Below are 24,558 nucleotides of genomic sequence, written 5' to 3'. Positions count from 1 at the left end.
TTTCTTCCACTGGAGTGGTCCTTTAAAAGCAACCTGAGATGAGAGGGATGTGGGGCTGTTATATGTTACCTTTTAAACCATACCAGTTGCCGGGCAGTCCTCCTGATCCTGCGTCTCTAATACCTTTAGCCATGAACCCGGAACAAGCATGCAGCAGATGAGGTACTCTGACACAGGTTTTACTGGATTAGCCATATGCTTGTTTCAGGGTATTGACTCCACTAATTCCAGAAGATCAACAGGACTGCCTGGTAACTGGCATTGGGCTTGATTCATTAAGCTGCACTGCTAAAGCAGCGCAGCTTAATGTGAAGGAGCGGCCGCTCATCCCTTTCATAGCATAGGAAGTTTTTTCTGTGCAGAACGGTTTGAATAAGGACAACAACTTTTTATATTGGTATGCAGCTGATGATATTTGAACTTTCTCAGCCATTCTAGCTGAACTTGTGAACTAAGAATTTACGATACCTCTGGGTCAATCCTAATCCCAGGTCTGTGAGCAGGGAGTAAACAAGGATCCTTATCTTACCTAACAACCTCTAACCCCATTGAGATGGTCTGTTTGAATTAAGGCATCTTAATGACATGTATTTATGCTTGAAAAAAATATCGGTTTTCCCTTTTGATGTTGCATGTATAAAGCTGTCTGTACCACCAGCTTGCAAACTAACAGGATATAAGCCCGACGAAGGCTGCAAGGCCGAAAGCTTGCTTATTCTTATTCATTTTTAGTTAGCCAACAAATGGTATCATCCTGATTTAAAACTCATAGCATAGGAAGGCACACTACTATCTAAGGAAGGCACGCTCCTCACATAGCAGCAAGCGCTTTTATGCAAGGCATGCAGTAGCGGCCGCTCCTTCACATTAAGGTGCGCTGCTTTAACAGGGCAGCTTAAAGGAGTTGTCAGGCAATTTTAAATAAAATAAACGCTACTTACCGGGGGCTTCCTCCAGCCGCAAGCACCCAGGTCCTCCCTCGACGCAGCTCTGCCCGCAGCCGTTTGCCGGAGCTCCGACCCGGTCCCCGGCGACGACGTCAGAGCGACCTGGAGGTCGCTCTGTACTGCGCCTGCGCGATCGGCGCTGTCAATCACCGCCACGTGTGCCGAAGCGGACTGCCACGTGGGTCGGAGATCCGGCAAACGGCTGCTTGCAGAGATGCGGCGAGGGAGGTCCTGGGAGCTTGGGGCTGGGGGAAGCCCCCGGTAAGTAGCATTTATTTTATTTAAAATTGCCTGACAACTCCTTTAATGAATCAAGCCCATTGTTTATAAGGTAATAAATATGGCAGCCTCCATATCCCTCTCCCTCCGGGTTCCCTTTAAGAAATGGGCACAGACAAATAATAGTAGATGTTACTCTTGAGGGAGTAGATGTCAGCAGTCTTGCTTGTCCCTAGATACCGAGGGGAGACAAAGAGCGGTAATCACACCGTTGATCGTGTGCGCCAACTCACGTTTCCATGTTCCAGAGTCCCGTTGTGTGTTTCTCATTTAATAACCGCTCGTGGGCCTTCTCTTTTTCCCCTGTTGCAGAGCGCGGCAGCCGGTGGGATCGAGTCAAACAGCGATGCCATCCAGCCCAGCCACATCAGAGAGGCCATACGGCGCTACGGCCACAAGGTTGGCCCGCTCTCTCCCTTCACGGTACGTAATAACAGACTCGAAAAAAGTTATATTTGTAATCTTAAGGAGATTTCATCTTCAAGTGGGCTTAGGAAGAAGCCTTGAAATTGTTAAGAGCAATTTGTGGTCGCTGTAATTTTCTTTGTAAAAATGAAATATTTCTCCCGGGAAATAAAAACGCCGTCATTTATGTCTCTTGGAAGCTTGAAAGCATTTTCGTGCGATTATATTCATATTTTACTTGTGTATGTATAAGCGCTTCTTAAAGGGGCAGTCCTCCCTGAAGTCCTGTTCAGTCATTTCGAAGGGGTCACATTATCTTAATATAACTCAAAATTAACCAAGGTAAACTCTAAAGGTGGCCATAATTGTATCCAACCGGATGCAACAACATGTCCGCCCAATCAACGATTCCATTTCGGGTCGAAAATTGGTCAAATGCATTGATTGAACTTGCTGGAAATCTCAGTCAAAAGTGCACAGCAGTAACGGCACTCGATATTGCGATGACTAACCCATACTATATGGACCCCCGGGCTGCAGCCCCTCAAGTGTAAACTCCCCTCCCCCCATTCCTTTGCGCTATAAATTATCACCTGTCCTGCTAGCACTGCTCTCGTCCTCTTCCACTGTCCCCGCAAGTTCCTGCACCATGTGGCACCAGGTGCGTGCGTGGCGTCACACACGTGCCCCATGGTACAGCATTCGCGGTAATGACAGGCAAGAGATTGGCCGCGAATGAGTACGGGAGTCATGCCAGCCGACAGGTGAGAGTTTGCAAGGCACAGGAAAATGGTGTGGAGGGGGGGGGGGGGGGGGGGGCATGTAATACTAGGGGAAAGGGTGGGGTCAGCCAGGTGGGCGGCATAGGTAGGCCGATTCCTGATAGATGTCATGCTGAAATTTATCATGAATTGGTCTGCGGTGTATGGGCAGGTAACAGATCCCGCTCTGATTATATTCAATCAGAGAGAGATCTGTCTCATACATTGCTAGATGCACCTTGATAGTCATAAGGATGACAAGTGATGGTAAAACTTAAATGGAAGCTACGCGTTGTGCAGGAGATCTATTTCATGGTACAAATGTACAAACAGCTTGCTTCCTCACCTTTCTGGATCCAGCAGCTGGGCGGATCAGTCTGGGGAGTTCATGTTGCACCTAATGAGGAGGAGGAGTAAATGACAAATTGCATGTCCCAGCCATTCTGCATTACAGTCACACTCCTATGTCTCTATGAAGAGGGCGGGACTGTGTGCTTCACAGGAAAAGTTTGGTAAACAATTATGACTTTCATTCCCTAACAGGAAACTAAATGTGGAGGGGTATCCATCCTGTATGGAAAGGTGCACAGCTGCAGGCAAGCACAGCTTTGTGTGGAGGGGTATCCATCCTGTATAGATAGGTGCACAGCTGCAGGCAAGCACAGCTTTATGTGGAGGGGTATCCATCCTGTATGGATAGGTGCACAGCTGCAGGCAAGCACAGCTTTATGTGGAGGGGTATCCATCCTTTATGGATAGGTGCACAGCTGCAGGCAAGCACAGCTTTATGTGGAGGGGTATCCATCCTTTATAGATAGGTGCACAGCTGCAGGCAAGTACAGCTTTATGTGGAGGGGTATCCATCCTGTATGGATAGGTGCACAGCTGCAGGCAAGTACAGCTTTATGTGGAGGGGTATCCATCCTGTATGGATAGGTGCACAGCTGCAGGCAAGCACAGCTTTATGTGGAGGGGTATCCATCCTGTATGGATAGGTGCACAGCTGCAGGCAAGTACAGCTTTATGTGGAGGGGTATCCATCCTGTATGGATAGGTGCACAGCTGCAGGCAAGCACAGCTTTATGTGGAGGGGTATCCATCCTGTATGGATAGGTGCACAGCTGCAGGCAAGCACAGCTTTATGTGGAGGGGTATCCATCCTGTATGGATAGGTGCACAGCTGCAGGCAAGCACAGCTTTATGTGGAGGGGTATCCATCCTGTATGGATAGGTGCACAGCTGCAGGCAAGCACAGCTTTATGTGGAGGGGTATCCATCCTGTATGGATAGGTGCACAGCTGCAGGCAAGTACAGCTTTATGTGGAGGGGTATTGTGATGATCCGCTCAGCTGGCTGCACAGGCAGACAGCTGTTTGTCCATTCCTCTAGTCTGTGGGCTGCAGGTCTCTGGAACAGAGACCTGTCTTTTCATTGCAAGTTTCTGTTCTGTTCTCTTGCTGGGGAATTTGCATACATTCGTTATGCAAATCCCCTACCTGCCTTCTTTGATGACTGGCACTATAAGAGCTTTATGTTTCCCAGAATGCTTTGCTGGTCATTTCCCTTCCTTGCTCAGTTCCTGATGGACACTGCTGGAGTGTCAGCCATTGCTATCTAGTATAGTTAATTCCTGGGGGTTGCTTTTGGCTCCCCTTCTAGCCCAGTCAGGTTGTATTATCTGTATTGCCTGTTCTGTCTTGTCTTGCCTGTTTGCCATTGTCCTGTCCCTATGGTGGTTGACAGGAAATGGTTCTGATCTATGTTCTTGGAGTATAGCTGGTGCAGCGGTTGCTGCCAGCTATCTCTTCTGTTCTGTTTCCTGGGATCGCGCTAGCTACTTTGTGCTAGCGCTGGGGATCCTTCTGTTCTGTTTCCTGGGATCGCGCTAGCTACTTTGTGCGAGCGCTGGGGATCCTTCTGTTCTGTCTTGTCGGTCGCGATTGCGCTGTCACCAACGGCGGTTGATAGCGAATCGTTCTGTCTTGCTGAGATCGCACTAGCCGCTAGCGTTAGCGGCTGTGGATCTTTCTGATCTGTGTTCCTGCTTGGATCACACTTGCTCTGGCGGAAGAGCGGTGGATCCTTCCTGCCTAGTTCTTGTTTTTCGTGTCTGTCTTGTCCGCTGCGCTTGCTACAGGCTCGGTGAGGTAACCGTTAAGCAAGCGCTCTCGTCCCCTGTTTCATGTTTGTCTGTTTATGGTTAGTTAGGCGTGCTTGTCTCTATTGTGCTTATCACGTGGAGATCGCGCATAACCGCGTGCACTGTTGCGAATGAGTGCGGTGTTCGCGGTTAGCTAGCGGTTGTTATTTTCCGTATCTCCTTATTGTATTTGCTGTGCCTTTGCTACCCTCGTATTCTATTCTGTTCTGCCTTGTGTCACGTCTCGCGATCGCACCTCTCGCGATCGCGTTCCTATTTCGTATCTGCTGTTGTGTGTGCGCCGTTGCGGAGTGGCGACTGGATTGGCGCACACACATACAACCTATCCCTTTTGCTCAATCTCATTCGCAATCGCCTCTCTTGCGATTGCGTTCTGCGCTTCGTACAATTCCTGTCTGGCACTTGTGGAGGTACAGAGGATTGGTTCCTCTGCACTCCCCAGCGCCATCTGCCGACAGGAATTTCCCTCTACAGGTGCATAGCACCTTTTGCTGGGTTCCTGCAAATTATACGCTTGTGGAGGATCTCCGCCGTGTCAGCGCACGCGTTGTGCGCTGATCACGGGGAAAGTTCCACAATCGTGACAGGTATCCATCCTGTATGGATAGGTGCACAGCTGCAGGCAAACAGAGCTTTGCAGGGGATTCATTACAGAAGTTATACTTAGAGGAACTGTAGTCAAAATAAAGTTATGAATACTTTTTATTTATTTATTTATTTTTTTTACTCTACAAATTTATTAATACATGATTTAGTTAGTGTTTGCCCATTGTAAATTTACTTTCTGAAATTTATCACAGGCAGCAACATCTTAGTACTGGCAGATGATCTCCGTGGAATGTGCCGGTTTCACACTGAACACTGAAAAAGAGATGATGTAACTGATTGGTTGTTCCATAGCAATGCATTGTGAAAAAAAACTCCAGTTATAACGGATCTAACGTGAGCTAAGCCTTAGGGAAACATGGATATTACCTTGCTAATCTGTTGTCTGTTCACTTATAACAGACAACATCTGATCCAGTGTGAATGGACCATGAGAGTTCTAAAGCCAATGGAAAAAAAATCTTTGTGCTCCCAGAATGCTGGGGGGTGGGGAAGGTAATTCTGCATATAAAGCAGCCTAGGCTATTTCTCAGTGGGAGGGTTGGACTATATTCCAATATACAGCAATCTATGGCTAAAGAAGGAGTTTCTAATGCTGAAACTAGGATTTTTCATGTAAAAGTGGGTATCCTGAATAATTTACGGTGTTGGGCGTCGCAGGAAGGTTAGCTACAGGAAGGTTAGTGGTGTGTATAGTGGAAGAAAGGTTAGTGTTGGACATGGAATGCAGTAAGGTTAGTGTTGGACATAGCGGCAGAAAGGTTAGTGTTGGGCATAGCGGCAGAAAGATAATTGTTCAGTGTAGCAGCAGAAAGGTTAGTGTTGGGCGTAGCTGCAGAAAGGTTAGTGTTGGGTGTAGCGGCAGAAAGGTTAGTGTTGGGCGTAGCGGCAGAAAGATAATTGTTCAGTGTAGCGGCAGAAAGATAATTGTTCAGTGTAGCGGCAGAAAGATAATTGTTCAGTGGTGAGGCAGAAAGATAATTGTTCAGTGTAGTGGCAGAAAGGTTAGTGTTGGGCGTAGCGGCAGAAAGATAATTGTTCAGTGTAGCGGCAGAAAGATAATTGTTAAGTGTAGCGGCAGAAAGGTTAGTGTTGGGCGTTGCTTTAGGAAGGTTAGTATTTGGTGTAGTGGAAGTAAAGTTAGTGTGAAGGGTAGTGGCAGGAAGATTAGTGTTGGGTATTGCTTTAGGAAGGTTAGTATTTGCTGTAGTAGAAGAAAGGTAAGTGTTAAGCAAAGCGGCACAAAGGTTTGTGTTGGGCATAGAGGCAGAAAGGTTAGTGTTAAGCATAACGGCACAAAGGTTAGTGTTGGGCATAGAGGTACAAAAGTTAGTGTTAAGCGTAGTGGCACAAAGGTTAGTGTTGGGCATAGAGGCACAAAGGTTTGTGTTGGGCATAGAGGCACAACGGTTAATGTTGGGCATAGAGGCACAAAGACTAGGGTTGGGCATAGAGGCAGAAAGGTTAGTGTTGGGTGTAGCAGCAGGAAGGTTAGTGTTGGAGCGTTGCTTTAGGAAGGTTAGTAATGGACGTAGCGGCAGAAAGGTAAGTGTTGGACGTAGCGGCAGAAAGATAAGTATTGGGCGTAGTGGCACAAAGGTTAGTAATGGATGTAGCGGCAGAAAGGTAAGTGTTGGACGTAGCGGCAGAAAGGTTAGTGTTGGACGTTGCGGTAGAAAGGTTATTATTTGGTGTAGTGGAAGAAAGGAAAGTGATAGGCGTAGCGGCACAAAGGTTAGTGTTGGACGTAGCAGCAGTAAGGTTAATGTTGGGTGTAGTAGCAGAAAGTTTAGTGTTGGGCGCTGTGGTAGGAGGTTTAGTATTTGGTGTAGTGGAAGAAAGGTTAGCGTTAGGTGTATTGGTAGAAAGGTTAGAGTTGGGCATAGAGGTAGAAAGGTTAGTGTTGGGCGTAGCAGCAGAAAGGTTAGTGTTGGGTTTTGCGGTAGGAAGGTTAATGTTGGAGCGTTGCTTTAGGACGGTTAGTATTTGGTGTAGTGGAAGAAAGGTTAGTGATAGGTGTAATGGTAGAAAGGTTAGTGATAGGTGTAATGGTAGAAAGGTTAGTGTTAGGTGTATTGGTAGAAAGGTTAGTGTTAGGTGTATTGGTATAAAGGTTAGTGTTAGGTGTATTGGTAGAAAGGTTAGTGTTAGGCGTATTGGTAGAAAGGTTAGTGTTAGGCGTATTGGTAGAAAGGTTAGTGTTAGGCGTATTGGTAGAAAGGTTAGTGTTAGGCGTATTGGTAGAAAGGTTAGTGTTAGGCGTATTGGTAGAAAGGTTAGTGTTAGGCGTATTGATAGAAAGGTTAGTGTTAGGCGTATTGGTAGAAAGGTTAGTGTTAGGCGTATTGGTAGAAAGGTTAGTGTTAGGCGTATTGGTAGAAAGGTTAGTGTTAGGCGTATTGGTAGAAAGGTTAGTGTTAGGCGTATTGATAGAAAGGTTAGTGTTAGGCGTATTGGTAGAAAGGTTAGTGTTAGGCGTATTGGTAGAAAGGTTAGTGTTAGGCGTATTGGTAGAAAGGTTAGTGTTAGGCGTATTGGTAGAAAGGTTAGTGTTAGGCGTATTGGTAGAAAGGTTAGTGTTAGGCGTATTGGTAGAAAGGTTAGTGTTAGGCGTATTGGTAGAAAGGTTAGTGTTAGGTGTATTGGTAGAAAGGTTAGTGTTGGGCATATCAGTGGAAAGGTTAGTGTTGCGCATAGCTAAATGAAGGTTATTGTGAAAGGATAGGTTGGCAGACATGAGTTATAGGTTACTGTATATAGTATAATATCAGTAACATAATATAACCGATATTAGTACTATCGCTTATCCACCACATCAAATTCCTACTAGTGCGGGGTGTAGACCCACAGTGGACAGATGTATAGATTCTGAATGCCTAGGCTTAGTTCTTGTATGTAGCTCAGGGGTCAGACCGATAGCGGCATGCATGGTGTGTAAATGTACTTATGCTTTAAATCTTGCTGCCCTTGGTTTAACCACTTGATAGTTGGAGCATGGTTGGCAGCAGATCACATCTTGGCGCTCCTCCAGCGGATTATTCGCCATACCGCAGCAGAGACGGGGTGAAATGGAGACAATGGATGTTGTATTTAGAGAAGATTAAGTGGCATTTCGGAGCGGTGATTACAGAGTGTTCTGTGCAGTGCTCTGCTGACAGATTAGCTGGAGAGATTTGGCACGGCTACCTGCGTTCTGTCATGGTGAGACTGAGAACTATTCTTCCCAGCGCTTGTATTTATTATACACACAGCACTCACTTATGTCTCTCATAGTCACTTTACGGCCTCGTTATTATGTCACCCAAGTGTTTAATTATTTCCCAGAAGCTCCTCTTGTTTGTCGGTCTGGCAGAGATCATCTATGGTTTCTTGCATCTAGCTGAGGCTATCTGTGAAATGTTTGTATAAATCTCAGGAGCGGAGAAGGAAGCCGCCAGGCTAATTGCAGCGTTTTACGAGATCGCCGCATTATCTGGCTCTGTGCGATGACACTAATGGTGCGTAGCTGCCAACATTATTACATATTTCCCAGGGATCCTCTGTTTCTCAGCCAGGTGATCCTTGCTCATCCTACTTAGAGGACAACTATCCCGAAAAATGTTTAAATTTTATATACATGTTAATACATACAAGTAAGAAGTATGTTTCTACCAGATTAACCTTTTAAGGATTGTAGGCTTACACCCCCCTAGTGACCAGGCTATTTTTTTCACAATTTAGGCCTCTGCAGCTTTAAGGCCTTGCTGCAGGGCCATACAACTCGGCACACTAGTGATCCCCCCTCCTTTTCTGCCCACCAATAGAGCTTTCTGTTGGTGGGCTGTGATCCCTGCAGGGATGTTTGCTTGTAAATATTTGTTTTTATTTTTAATAAATATAGCTTTTTTTTTTATTATTTTTATTTCCCTCCCTTCCCCCTGCCAGCCAATCACAGTGATCGGCTGGCATAGGCATCAGCCTATGAGAGCCGATCGCTCTTGTGCCTCCCAGGGGGACAGCCGTGTCACATGACTGTCCCCAGTACATCGCTGCTGCAGATCGCAGTGCTGTACAATGTAAATAGACGGCGGTTTCGCTGTCTAACAGTCTACTAGCGGCGATTGCCGCGGGGAGACTTGCTCCGTCATTCAAGCTGAGATACGCGTGCCTGCAAAACCCCGCCCCATTGGCATTGAGCGGTCCTGGGGCTGCCGCCGCGTCCACGCCAATTGGCGTGGTACGGTCGTTAAGTAGTTAACATGCACTCTAAATTAATTTTTCTCTTCCAGAGGTGCCTGGCTATTCTACTGACCACATATGCTATTGTTCCGTTGTTCTTGCCCGATGAAGCGGGATCAGACCTGCAAAACGCGTTGCATTGTCCCCCAAAGTATTCAAATAAACTTGTTGTGTTTGACAAACACATTGGCAATTTTTGCGTCTGCTTGGAGGAGGCAAGTCCACCACTGTCTCCTCATGTTTTAAACTTTTTAGGTACTTTTATCCTTTTAGCGCTTCTACTATGCTACTTTTCTCCTATGTTGCTGTCACTTACAGTAGTTAGAAATCTGGTGGAACTGACAGGTTTTTGACTAGTCCATCTCTTCATGGGGGATGCTCAGTATTTAATTTAACCTTTTCAAAAGCACTCCCTGGAGAGGATTGATACAAAGATGGAGGCCGTCCCCCTCTACCGGTTTGCACACTAATGTGGCAGTTGGACAGAGCAACTGCCGTTCACTAAGTGCTTTTGAAAATAAAAAAAACCCTGAGAATCACTCATGAGGAGATGGACTAGTCCAAAACCTCACAGTTCTGTCAGATTTACTGTATGTGACAGCAACATTGGAGCAAAGGAATTTATAGCACATTTTACTCTGGGAGAAATGTACATTTTATTTGTGTTTTCGAGTATTTTATAATTTTCCATCAGTACTGTCTGAATGCAATAGTAATAAAGGTGGCCATACATCTGATTTCATGGGCCGATCGGTCATCCGCTTTGATAATTTTATCAAATCAGAAAAAAATGGTGTCACATCATGTGCACCCTGATTGATGTTTCGATTTATTTCGGGCCAAAATCAGTCAAAAGCATCCATGGAACATGCTGGAAAATCGATCGAAAGTGCTCAACTGGGTGCACAGCATTAAAGGGAACGATATGGATTTTTCCTTTTAAAATAATACCAGTTGCCTGACTCTCCTGCTGATCCTGTGTCTCTAATACTTTTAGCCACAGGCCCTCAACAAGCATGCAGACCAAGTGCTCTGACTGAAGTCAGACTGAATTAGCTGCATGCTTGTTCAGTGGCTCTGACTAAAAGTATTAGAGACACAGGATCAGCAGGAGAGTCAGGCAACTGGTATTATTTAAAAGGAAAAATCCATATTCTTCTCAGTTTAGGTTCACTTTAAATAAGCATCAATATTGTGGCGAATGACGTATGCAACAGACCCCCGTTCGCTGTCCCCAAGTGTAAATTGTCCCTTGTGCCCTTGTGTAATGTTTTAAATTCTCATCTGTCTGCTTGTGCGACATCCGTGGTCACCCGGTGTCTGCAGTTACCACGAGGGCCTGTGGCACCAGGCCAGCATGTGTGACGTCACAAACACGCAATAGCCAAGTGGTACACACGCTTCCAGTACCGGCAGAGACGGAGATTATGGTGGAGAAGGACGACGGTCGCGCCAGTGGACAGGTGAGAATTAACAGAGCACGGGCTCTGGGGAAGGGAGGAGCTTTTGACACTTGGGAGCGACAGGCAGGTGGCATCACTAGCCCAATTCCAAATAGATTTCATGCTGAATGGGAAATCGGTCTGTGGTGTATAGGCAGGTAACATCTCTCTCTGAACAGAATGATCTGTCTCATGGTCGATCTGCCCATACATCGCCTAATGTAGGAGAACCTATAGCTAGACAATTCCATCATTATAGTTGTACTCACGTCCGCTAGAAAAAAGTGACTTTAGTGAGAAAGGGTATTGTCTTTGATCATCATAAACCCTTTTTGGTGTATGTGTGTGTATGTAAATGTGTGTGTGTGTGTGTGCAGGGCCGAGGCAGAGGCGAGAGAGGCTCTAGCCTCACGGCGTTATGTAGGAAGGGGCGTACTCAGCTCAGCTATCATTTCTATATTGTGTTTGAAGCAGAGAGAAATAAGAGAAGTGGATACATGACAATGGCCTCAATTCACTAAGATCATGCTAGAGATAATAAGGCAAGAGAAAACTTACCTCCACACGTGAGAGAGTTATCTTATCTCTTCATTCTTAAGTTACCTCCTCTGTAGTTAATTTACCTCCTCTGTAGTTAATTTACATCCTCTGTAGTTATTTTCACACGCAGTTAATTAACAGCCTGTCTTTAACTCTGGAGTTATTTTAAGGATTGGAGAGTTAATTTAAAGACAGAAGAGTTAACTTTAGGCTTGCCTGAGGTAAAATGTTTCCTGAATACTACATGCCTTATCACCATGGTAACAACTCTAGAAGAGTTATTAAAGACAGGAGATAAGTGTAGTGAATTGAGGCCAATGACTGCAAGCCAGATAACTAGAGATTAAGGTGTTGGTGGGGGCCCCTGGGGCGCCTCTTAGTATAATAGAAATCAGTGTGTGACGGCTGGGGTGGGAGGGATGGAGGGGCGCAGTTTGGTCTCTCAGCCTTGGGTGCTGGTGGACCTTGTCCTGTGTGTGTGTGTGTGTGTGTGTGTGTGTGTGTGTGTGTGTGTGTGTGTGTGTGTGTGTGTGTGTGTGTGTGTGTGTGTGTGTTTGAATTACTAATTTTTTTTTTTCTAACTGCTGGCCAATGCTTTGACCGTAATTTTCTTAAAGGACACTTGAGGTGAAAATAAACAAATGAAATATAGGATTGTATTTATCTTCCTTCTCCTAAAAATGACTTTTTAAGATATTCCACAGTTTTAAGGATGCTAATCCTGCATTCAAAACTGTTTCTGCTGTTATGGTTTGGAGTTATCACTTACCTTAGGAGCACTGGCCCTTTAATTGCCATTGCCATCGGCTGGCAAAACAGTTGTATGCTGGGGGGTGTTTTTTATCTACAATATATTCCTCCTCTTCCCTTTAATTCCCCCTCCTTATAATGACAAAAGACAGTGCACTTCCTAGTATACACCTCAGTGGGAGTGTCTCAAGACTCTGGGAGGAGGGCAGGTAACAAATACACAATTAGCAAGAGGAGAAAAAAAGAGTTTGGGAAGAAATGATGTCAGGATTAGCTTCATTTAAAGGTATCATAGATCGAATATGGAATAGAATTCTCTGCTTTTTCTTTATCAAATTCACAGGAATAATAACGTGGACAGTGCAATACATCTGTTATGTAAGTAGAACTAGTATTTATCTACTTATATATGTGTTTTTTTATTTCTAGGTTAGCATGGGTGTCGCTTGTTCTTTGAGGTGAAAGTTTGTTTTAATAAATGATGTTTGGGTTGCTAAGAAACCATAATCTTGCTGATGTCTATGGGCTGCTGCTAGCTTTAATCCTTATCCTGAGCGAGACCTCTGTGACCTGACTGTGGTCTCATGTGCACTACCGGCACTCAGTGTGGTTTCAGAGAATGGAGTCACCACAAGGTCATGTGTAATTGTGTACAAGGCTCTCATAATTGGCCTATTTCCGTTAGCGGTGCTTGGTGCGTTGTAGGCATCCTCAACTTTGACTTATTCACACACTGTGCATCTACGCACGCTTTTGTGCACACCTGCAATTTTTAAAGCAGACCTGAACTCAGAACTTCCTCTCTGCTCTAAAAGATACCCAACACCATAATAATCATTAACGAAAAACATTTCTTTGTTTAAGCTGATATAAATCCTGCAATCAATCTGCAGTGTGTCTACTTCCTGCTTTCACGGAAGCTGACATATTGTTAACATCCTGTGTTTACCTATTAGCTCTCTGCCCTGGCTATCGGCTGAAACAGCTGAGGGATCAAATGACAACTTTTGATTAGTCATAAATGAGGGAGGATCAGACAGACAAAGATCTCTAAATACATACAGGGTGCATTCCTCTCGGTTTTTCTTCTGTCCTGTGCAAGAGTTCAGGTCCACTTTAAGCCATGCACTTAAAAGTGTGGGCTTTTTTTGTGTGCAATTCAAAATCGCAGCTGAAAATGCAAATGTGTACACGGCACACTAAACAACTCTCCAATGTGCGCATAAAACACATGCATGAACACAAACACATGCTGTACTGTGAGAGGGGCCTTTCTGCTTCTCATAGCTTTTCTTCTCTTTTAGCCATTTAGTTGCCACCAAAGAAGAGAGATCATTATTATGAATAAAGTGTGCCGCTGATGTACATAGGAGACACAGAGGTACACTAATGCTGATAAGTTAGAACTACCTGGCATTGTGTCTGTGTAAGAATCTCCACTCTACGGAATCAGCCGGGTTTTGATGCATAGCTCCGCCCCCTTGCCCCAAAAGGCCTCAGACTTCCTATACATAACATAGAGAAAGGGAGCAGAACTGAATGCTGAAACTTGGACGATTCAGGACTCCAGTGAAAATTATTACACATATGGTAAGCCAGGTAAGCCAAGTAACGTTTCCGCTTTTTAATCGTTTTTTACATCCGATTCTGATTCAGATTTGCAGTTTGCTCCCTGCACACTGCAAATCGGAATCTGAATCGGATGTAAAAACTGATTAAAAAGCGGAATCTGAATCGCTTGCCGTGTGCAAGAGGCCTTAAAGTGTACCTCAAGCAAAAAATGACAGAACCTGTTATGACTGGCTCTGTGTCAATGATGGGGAAGGGGTTGCAGGGTTAAAGACTCACCTGTACTGACATCATCCTTCCAGCCAGGTGATCGCTCTGCCCCCCTCTAAGGATGGGCACTAGCATTTTTTTTCCAGATTTGCCACTGAACTTATGGCCCTGCCCACCTGCATACCTGTGGCCCACCTCCCAGCTTGACAGCCTAGGCCTGATTGGTGGCAGCCAAGCTTGGGGGGTGAGGGGGGCATGGCCACAAAGGCAGAGGTTTTAGAAGAGCTTTGGTAGTCTTCAGGAAACATGGCAGCTGCCACACTGCCGATGAGGGGGGTGGAGCGTCTCCTGTGCCCTGAAGACATCGGGACTGATATGTATTGAACTCTGCAACCCCCATCTCATCTGTCCTCATTTAGACAGGCGCTCTCATTTTTAACCTTAAGAACTCTTTAAAGGGAACCTTAAAGGCAACCTAAACTGAGAAGGATATGAATATCAGTTGCCTGGCAGTCCTGCTGATCCCGGGTCTCCAACACTTTTAGCCACATCCCCTGAACAAGCATGCAGATCAGGTGCTCTGACTGAAGTCAGACTGGATTAGCTGCATGCTTGTTTCAGGTGTGTGATTCAGACACTGCTACAGCTAAAGAGATCAGCAGGATGCCAAGCAACTGGTATTGTTTAAAAGGAAACATTCTTATCCCTCTCAGTTTAGGTTCCCTTTAACGGAGATGCATATGGATGTTTCCTTTTAAACAATACCAGTTGCCTGGCAGTCCTGCTGATCTCTGGCTGCAGTAGTGACCGGATCACAGACCTGAAACAAGCATGCAGCTAATCCAGTCTGACTTCAGTCAGAGCACCTGATCTGCATGCTTGTTGAGGAGCTGTGGCTAAAAGTATTAGAGACACAGGATCAGAAGGAGAGTTGGGCAACTGGTATTATTTTAAAAGGAAAAATCTACATCCTTCCCAGTTTAGGTTCCCTTTAAAAAGAAACTCCGACCAAAAATTGAACTTTATCCCAATCAGTAGCTGATACAACCTTTTACATGAGAAATCTATTCCTTTTCACAAACAGACCATCAGGGGGCGCTGTATGACTGATATTGTGGTGAAACCCCTCCCACAAGTAACCCCTCCCACAAAAAAAGTTCGAACTTTTGTGGGAAATAGCTGTTTACAGCTGTTTCCAACTGCCAAAAACCATGCAGCAGCTACATCACCTGCCAACAGTAAAATGTTCACTGGAGTTCCTCTTTCAGCATTAGCGTACCACAGTATTTTTTATGTACACCAGAGGTGCGCTTTAATCACTTTTGTATTATGCTAAAATTGCAAATGCCAGCTTTATTATATGTTTATCTTCGTTATAATAACAATTTTGCTTATGTTGTTGGTGTTTTCTAAATATGTATAGGTTACAGGAAAACACACAGAAACATTATTTTGTTTAATTACCTTGTACATTATTTTTTAAGCTAAGGTCTGATAGATATTAAGCCCGGTGTCATCTGCGGTTGTGGTGCGGTGCGGGCCTGGGACCAAACTCAGCCTTTGGGGATTGCCGTGTTAATATGCGGTAATCCCCGTCTGGCAGCAGGCCAAGAAGGAAGTGACGTTTACTTCCTGTGGCCGAATCGATGCACGGAAGTGTATTGCCAAAATACACTTCGGGGCATGCGCAACGTGTAAAACTTGCGCCGGTCATTTTAAAACGTGTTGCCATAGACCTGACTTCCCGATCGGTGCAGGTCACTGCAAAGGTCGCACGGTAGTGTGATATGCCCCATGGACTTTCATTGCCCTAGCGCTGTGGTAAAAAGCCACACCGCACCAGTGTGAAAGGCCGCTAAAGGAAATCTATAGTCTTAAAGAGACTCTGTAACAACATTTTCATCCTTATTTCTTCTATCCTATAAGTTCCTATACCTGTTCTAATGTGGTCTGTCTTACTGCAGCCTTTCCTAGTTGCACAGTGGCTGTATTATCTCTGTTATATAATCTAATCTTCTTTCCTCTGACGGCTTTGTCGGGCTCAGGCACTCAGGCTGGAATGTGCAGCTCTGCATGTGATAGGATAGCTCCTCTCAGCCTATCACACTCTGATTAGCAGCCATGTCTTTTGTTTGTAAACACTGCCTAAACCTGGCAATTACAAGCCAGGATTGCATCAGGGGAGTGGCAGAAACAGCACAGAGGGGCCCAGGAGAACATAATGAATAGAATGGTATGCTTTTTAGTGTACGAATTTCAGAGTACAGATTCTCTTTAAATATGCCTGATATGAACCATGTGTAAAACCAAAATGTTAAAAAAAATGTTATTATTAATGGATGTTAAATATTACAAATGAATTATTAGAGTGGCAAGTTTTGCAAGCAGAAAGTATCTTGGTAAATAACAAAAGGGGATGTGTTTTTGTTTTAACATTTATTGACCAATAAAATGGGGCAGCAGGGTGACCTAGTGGATAGCAATCTCGCCTTGCATCACTGGGTCTGAATCCCAGCCAGGACACTATCTGCATGGAGTTTGTATGCTCTCCCCGTGTCTGTGTGGGATTCCTCCAAGCACTCCGGTTTCCTCCCACATCACAAAAAATATACAGATAAGCTAATTGTCTTCCCCCTAAATTGGCCCCAGTCTATGACACATACACTACACGATACATACATAGACATATGCTTATTGTAGGGATTAGATTGTGAGTCCCTCTGAGGGCCGGTTAAAGAGAGTCTGAAGCGAGAATAAATCTCGCTTCAGACCTCATAAATAGCAGGGGCATGTGTGCCCCTGCTAAAACGCCGCTATAGCGCGGCTTAACGGGGGTCCCTTCACCCCCAAATCCCCCTCGATACACCGGGGGAGCGCTTCCTGGTTGGGGCAGGGCTAACCGCCGCAGCCCTGCCCCACGCGCGTCTGTCAGCGCGTATCTCCGCCTCTCCCCCGCCCCTCTCAGTCTTCCTTCACTGAGAGGGGCGGGGGAGAGGCGGCGATGCGCCGCTGACAGACGCGACTGGAGGCAGGGCTGCAGCCGTTAGCCCTGCCTCCAGGAAGAGACGGCCAGCGACTTTTTCACGACACACTTTTGCGGGGGGTGGGTTGGGGGTGAAGGGACCCCCGTTTAGCCGTGGGATAGCGGCGTTTTAGCAGGGGCACACGTGCCCCTGCTATTTATGAGCTCTGAAGCGAGATTTATTCTCGCTTCAGAGTCTCTTTAAGTGAGACAATATACTCTGTACAGCGCTGCGGAAGATGTCAGCACTATATAAATACTAAATAATAATAATGGCTTAGCATGCAAGCTGCTTGTTTGACTGTAAAATCAAAAGAGAACAATAGTGCCTACATGTCAGCCACCTAATGTAGAAACTTAAATTACGGTATTCAGGAGAAATGTGGCTTATAAGGTGACGTACCGAAAAGAATGAAATACTGATTAGCAATATTTCTTATACAGTATATTTAAAATATATATTTTTTATTTTTAATTGTTTACTATGAAGTTACCGTAGGTGGCAGATTCACAAGATGAAGTTCAACTCTTGCTGGTGAGCAACTTCTGGGACACAAATTAAAGTGGATCCGAGATGAACTTTTACTCCTTGCATAATTGTGTTCCTTTCCTATTGTTTATAGGGCATTCCTCAAGCCAAATACTTGTTTTGTTTTGTTTTAATACTCTATTTCCCTACAAACTAAACAAGCCTCGCCCACAGCTTTTCATAGTGCCTTGGCGCTTGCAAGGGATTGTGGGATTTCAGTCTGGGCAGGTGAAAAAGGTGTTACTAGCTATAGATTTCAGTGGCAGAGTTTTCACAATCTGAGAGCTGCAGTGCAGATACAGATCAGTTGCCTGTGTAATGGAGGAGATAAGAGTGGAGTTTTCACAGAATATGCAGATTAGCATGCCTAGATACAGATAAGCTTGCCTGTGTGTGTAATTGTGTAATAGTGACAAGCAGAATATGGCTGCTCTCATTGTATCACAGGAAAAAATATTAATATACTGTTGAAGCTGTTTGAAGATAGATTTGCTGTGTAAACTATCTAAACTTTAGATAAGATATATAGACAAGTCACTTGTTATATTTAGTTTTTCATCTCGGATCTGTAATAGTACGGTAATCTGTAATATTTCTTACTTTTCTGATTAAAAAGAAGAAAAAAAATCTGTAGTATAAAACCTAGTAAAGATATATAGTAAAGATATTTTTTACACGTTGCTATGCATTTCTTTATTCTTCAAAGTATCACACCATGTAACATATTTAAAATTACTCTGTACACAGTTTCTACTTATTTATACATTACATCATTTCTAAAGGTTTGTCTATTGATAAGTATTCAATACGGTTATTCTGTACATATTACTTAGTTTATACTGCATTCATTAACAAAAACAAATAGAGCAATGTGTATATTCATATCCTTTGTGAAAGGTTGCCTATATCTAAATTGAAAGCTTAATTAATGTTAATTTTGTAAACTAATATTTTAAGTTTTGCATTTAAAGTAAATGTTCCTCTACAAAACCGGTTCCCACACCAATTTATGGATTGCTTTTAAAATAAGAGAGTCGGTCGTGTCTTAATTTTCCAAATATTTAGCCAAACATGCCGGCTGCACATGCAACGCGAATGATTTTCGGCACAATGTGCTTCCAGTTAGCCGGGATCCAGACACCTATAATTATTGCTTAATGAGTGAATAGGAATAAACCCATATTTTTAAACTCGTAAAAGTGAAGTCATTTCACAATTAGTCTCTACTGACCTCATTTGCCACAATGTCATCCCATCCGTAATTTCTTTCTTAAAATTCTCTGTTATAAAACAGCGGATTGCGCTATGAGAATTGTTGGAGAACAAGCACCTTTCTGACTTTTAAATGGTTGTTAAAAGATTAATATTTTCCCATCTGACAATATTATGTAAAATAGTAAAGGCAGTAGAAAAATAATTTTATATCATTTATTTTTTTTTTATTTCATTTTCCACTTATGATTTCTTACAGTGTTTGCGTTTAACAGCAGAACCCTCATTTATATAATGAACACTTTTGTGCTCTTATCCGGGAGTGAAATTTCTGGTGGCTAATTAATTTTATGGCTTTAGCTAGAGAGACGCATACGGTTCTCAAATAACGTTCCAGCGCTCTACATTGTAAGTTTGCTGTTTTTTGTTGAAAATGAGCAATCATTGCAAGGATGCGATTCCAAATCATTTTACATTTAAAAATGTACAAAATTAGGGAAATAGGTTGAGTGTACATTTGACAATACAGGGTTTACAATTATTAAATTAATATTTTATCATTTTAACATGTTTTAAAATTATTATTGACTTATAAAGGGCTAACATATTTCGTGGCGCTGTACAAAGTGATCTAGTGATACACTGTAAATAAGCAATATGATTTACATTTTTAAGTAATTTACTATTATGGTCCTTTTAAATCAGCCATTCTCCCTGTCCTACCTGTTTGCATGCTATTCTGACAGTTATCCAGAGTAACTGCCGTTCACTAAGTGCTTTTGAAATCAAAGAAAACCCTGAGAAACCCCCAGGAGGAGATAGACTAGTCCGACACCTGTAAGATGTTTCAGATTTCTACTTGAAACAAAAAGAAAAACCGAGAGCCCAATATAGTGCAATAAGTCTAACAATTGTTGGCGAAATAATTAACAGATGTGGATATACTCACAAACACGGGTTACCACATAGGCAACCACTTGAAATGCAGGTGGGGAGCATTAGAACCTGACCCCACTCAGGTTTAAGAAGTCGCTCTCTGTAGATAGAAAGAAGGGGACAGTCCCCTCCACCCAAGGTGGACTATATACTGTGCAAATTTGGACAGAGGCGCCAGGCAGGTTAAAATGATCTAAAAACAACTAAAAAGGAGGAGTACAGGTGGACTTACCTCCTGAAATGATGGACAATCGAGATTGTTCAAATCGCAAATAACAATTTATTTTGGCACTCCGCAACGCGTTTTGCAGGTATAACCCGCTTCATCAGGCAAGGAGTGCAAGCTCAAAAAGGTCCAATAGTGGCAATGCGCCTCTGTCTAGACAGAGGCGCATTGCCACTATTGGACCTTTTTGAGCTTGCACTCCTTGCCTGATGAAGCGGGTTATAGAGGCGCATTGCCACTATTGGACCTTTTTGAGCTTGCACTCCTTGCCTGATGAAGCGGGTTATACCTGCAAAACGCGTTGCGGAGTGCCAAAATAAATTGTTATTTGCGATTTGAACAATCTCGATTGTCCATCATTTCAGGAGGTAAGTCCACCTGTACTCCTCCTTTTTAGTTGTTTTTAGATCATTTTAACCTGCCTGGCGCCTCTGTCCAAATTTGCACAGATTTCTACTACCTTCTGTGAGTCACATCAACATAGGAGAAAAGTAATTAATAGCACATTTTACTCTGGAAGAAATGTACTTTTTATTTACGTGCTTTCAATGTATTTTATATTTTATTATTTTTCGTGACAGTGGTCCTTTAGTTAGTAATTATTATTTTTCTGCAGATTTATGTTGGTTTTGTTAATTATAATGTTTGTAATTTCCTGGATGGTACAAAGGGGTGTGCACTGCTTTAGGTTACACATTGCTATGTGTACCGTTGGATGACCCTGACAGTTTAAGCAGCGCTTGTAGGTCTAGGTGGTCCTTGGCACGTGCGTCTTGCAATGAGTGGTCTGCAGCCCTTAGCCCTGTTACAGATTATAACTGTCTGTTGCTAGGTTTACATTCATACACACTGCAGGAGTTCTATGGAAATGTCAGAAGTTGTGGAATCCAATCTGCAGCCAGCTGCGGCTCGTTCATGAATAATCATCGTAGCCCTAATGTGTATCGGCAGACAGTTTGTTAGTTCCTGCATCTTTCAGCACCAATCAGGAGCGCCGCGCGGCCCTTCTACTTGCCGGCCTCAGCTGAACGGCACTGTGATCTGTACATGACCCCGGCTGTGAAATAATATGTACGCCTAGCCAGACTTTTGAAGCCGGTGACAGACGCCTAAATAACCACACAAACTGCTTCCTTCCTTGCCAAAACCTTTTATTATACAAAATAAACAGTCTTTGCCTTGTGCACACTCTGGGCAACAGGAAAAGCCATGGTGAAAGGGCTTGTTTTCAAGACAGGCTGACTTGCCTACTTATAGGAAACATGGGCTTCGATTTGACAGGCCTCACATTAAGCCCAGTAATGATGACTTGGTGGACAGGACTGCATAGACTGACTGTGATTCCTAGTTTGCATCAGGTCTGTGGAGTCGGTACAAAAATCATCCAACTCCCACTGACTCCCCAGTTTATGAAACTGCCAACTCCAGGTACCCAAAATTGCCCCAACTTCTTGACTCTGACTCCTTAGTCTAATAATTACCAGGACTGTGGATTTGGTGCAAAATCATCTGACTCCGCCTCCTCAGTTTTATGATACCACCGACTCCAGGTACTCAAAATGACACCACTAGATTAGATTCCCATAAGTAGTGTTTGTGGTTGAATTCAGTATAGTGAATTTGAACACCCTAATACTTCCCACTGCCGCCATTTAGCACCCGAAGGAACGGACAGGGTCAAGAGGAGTTCACTTCCTTGCGAGTTACATTGTGCATCACATAACACAGATGCTTGCTTCTTACAAACCAGAAAGAGGACGTATCGGAGTCACATGTAACGCAACATGAACTGACCCTGTCCACTTGTTTGAATGCTGAACAGCAGTGGTTGGGAGTATTAGGGCTCGTTTCCACTAGTGCGGTGCGAATCGCTAGGATTCCACCGCTGACAAAAACGCATGCGGATGCGATTCCGCATGCGTTTTTTGCCGCGATTTCGCATGCGATTTCGCATAGGCAGGGTCTATGCGAATTTAACCATGTCACTGCCTGACTCAATTTGTATTACTTTTCATGCAAAAAACGCACGTGCGTTTTCCCTATTAAATACATGGGCTGCGATTCGCCTGCATTCCTCACGCAGGCGAATTCTGCGGGCCCTACTGTGCAGAAAAATCCTGCACAGAAAAACGCACGAAAACAATGACAAGTGGAAACAATCCCATCCACTTTCATTGCCTATGCGAATTCGCATGCAGGCCACGCATGCGAATTCGCCCTAGTGGAAACGGGCCCTTAGGGTTTTCAAATTCACTATACCGATTACTGAAGTCGATGGTTTTATAAACTGAAGATTCAGAGATGTAGTCGGATGATTTTTATACCAATTCCACAGCCCTGAGTTTGGGTGTGGAGTCTCAGGAGTAGAGCCACCTCCCAATATCAACTTTGTTGTACCCTTAATCTCATAACCCCATTCTTTTAGCCTCACCCTATCATCTCCCCTTGGTCTATGCCTAGCCCACAACTTTCCCTTGCAACTAGAGATGTGTGCTCAGACACAGATTACTGTCTGCAGGGATTGGGACACGATCCTTCAGGTGACAGTTCATGAATGAGTTCTGTTGCTATGGGGGGGGGGGGGGGGGGGTTTGAGGCGGAGGGATGACATGTGGTTCACAATGGAGCAGGAGTGGTATGGAGGAGAACCTGGCAACCTAGTTAATATGAGCGTTGTTAGAGCAACGTGTGCTACGCATGTAGCGTGATGTCCATTGCCCTAGCAACACTTCTATTACCTTGGCAACAGGGATCACGCTAATTCTGAAGCCAGTTGTGTGGGGTCTGGTATTAAAGAGGAACTCCAGTGAAAATAATGTAATAAAAAAAGTGCTTCATTTTTACAATTATTATGTATACATGATTTAGTCAGTGTTTGCCCATTGTAAAATAATTTAAATCCCTGATTTACATTCTGACATTTATTACATGGTGACATTTTTACTGTTGGCAGGTGATGTAGCTGCTGCATGCTTTTTTGGCAGTTGGAAACCGCTATAAACAGCTATTTCCCACAATGTAACAAGGTTCACAGACGAGAAACTGCCAAGAGTACCACGGTCCTCCGTTTCTTGTGGGAGGGGTGTCACCACAATATTAGTCATACAGCGCCCCCTGATGGTCTGTTTGTGAAAAGGAATAGATTTCTCATGTAAAAGGGGGTATCGGCTACTGATTGGGATAAGGTTTAATTCTTGGTCGGAGTTTCTCTTTAAGTCATGGAGAGAATCCGAAGACATAACAACAAAAGTTGTCTAGGTGATACCTTTAATGACTAACTATTCAAGATTTATTTGCAAGCTTTCAAAACTATGGGGCCAATTCATAAAGCATTACCGCATGCGGTAATGCTGAAAACAGCTGACTTTACCGAGCACTTAGGAAAATGTCAATTTATAAAGGCTGTTACTGCATGAAAAGCTACAATTACCGAGCAGTGCGGTAAATTACCGACTTGTGCTGTAAACACCTCCAACACGTCAGTAAATGTCAATTCATAAAGATTAGAGCAGGCGGTAATGGCATGGAGAATACCGCCTGCTTTGAAGAGTTAATAAGGGAGCAATAAGAGCAAAGTTAATGGAGACAGATCTCCCCAGGCAGCAGCGGTGAGATCAGAACAAACCAGGCTTCCCCTGAATTACCTTAGGCTGTGTTTTTAACCTCTTGTGTACCTGTTTTCAGATTTGTATTTAACATCAGAAAGCCTGCATTTGTAAAACTTCTTGAAGTTCTTCTAAGCTGTGGCAATTACATAGATTGTTTAGAAAGACTAAAGACAGATTCAGAGCAGATTCAGGGCAAGCAGTATAACAAAAAATGCACATCTAAAGGGAAGTTGGGGATGCCTCTTTTATTGTAATGCTGTCTCTGCACGGAGAACAGCCAAATGTAACAACTCAGCCAGCTATTTATTAATGTATCAACTCAGCCAGCTACTCTTCCCATGTTACTGATACTTTAGTTCGGTAAAACACTGCATTTCTACCACACCTGTGAAGTTTATGAATTAGCACACAAAAGTCTAAAATACCGAATGCAGTTTTTTCCCAACAAGATTTTTTTACCCCAAAGCCTTTTATGAATTGACCCCCATGTGTTTCTTACGGTTCTGATCCAGTTCTGTATCATGCCTGGAGAAGAAACGTATAAAGTTTTGAAAGCTTTCAAAGAAATCTTGAACAGTTAGTTCAAGATTTCCGGTGACATTTGGAGGTGGAAGGGAGGACATAGAGGGAGCATGGACCAGACACTAGAAAAGCTTTTTTCCTGTAAATCTTGCATATCCAGTGTCAGTGCTACAGTACAGATCTGAACTCGTGCTCTAAACAATTCAAAGCTCAACACCACTTTCCAAATGATTTGGAATGATGAAAAAAAAAAAGTAAACCAAATAATATTTTAATAATCCACAAAAAGTCAGAGCCTAAAGTAGACCTTTCCCTCTCCAAACGTTCTCTTGAAGAGCATATACCTTACAAATGGCTTTGACCCTCTTGCTATTAGCTGGGGTTTTCTGGGAAAGCTGAGTGACTCCTGTTCTTGTGTTCACTGATTGATTTGTGCGCTTCGCTAAAAGCTCATAAAACCAGCAGGGTTTTAAAATTAAATCTAAATGGGGTAATCTGTGTCTTGGTCAGCAACTCTGGTCACACATAACCATTGGCTGACCACATCTGCACTGCTGTGGCTGACATAAGAATACACCAGTTAAAGCTTGTGTTAATATGGGGTCAGCCCATACC

The 24,558-nt window shown here is 43.8% G+C and overlaps 1 protein-coding gene across 10 annotated transcripts in view; it reads left to right on the top strand.

The window, feature by feature from the left end:
• Positions 1-24,558, top strand: part of SUPT3H (SPT3 homolog, SAGA and STAGA complex component) — a 749,779-nt gene that overhangs the window by 549,988 nt on the left and 175,233 nt on the right. For 8 of the 10 annotated variants that reach the window (XR_011031323.1, XR_011031322.1, XM_068280159.1 and 5 more), the window contains one exon: positions 1,539-1,649. The exons of 1 other annotated variant lie outside the window; for it this stretch is intronic. Coding sequence is in view for 7 of the 9 variants with exons in the window: in XM_068280159.1 (XP_068136260.1) it covers positions 1,539-1,649 (111 nt within the window). In the remaining 2 variants the exon portion in view is untranslated. Of the gene's footprint in view, positions 1-1,538; positions 1,650-17,400; positions 17,513-24,558 lie in introns of those variants that run through there. One more of the 10 variants, XM_068280164.1, reaches the window with a different exon arrangement.

This window comes from Hyperolius riggenbachi, chromosome 4, assembly GCF_040937935.1.
Source record: "Hyperolius riggenbachi isolate aHypRig1 chromosome 4, aHypRig1.pri, whole genome shotgun sequence".
Taxonomy (NCBI): domain Eukaryota; kingdom Metazoa; phylum Chordata; class Amphibia; order Anura; family Hyperoliidae; genus Hyperolius; species Hyperolius riggenbachi.
This window is presented reverse-complemented; position numbering and strand designations above follow the sequence as displayed.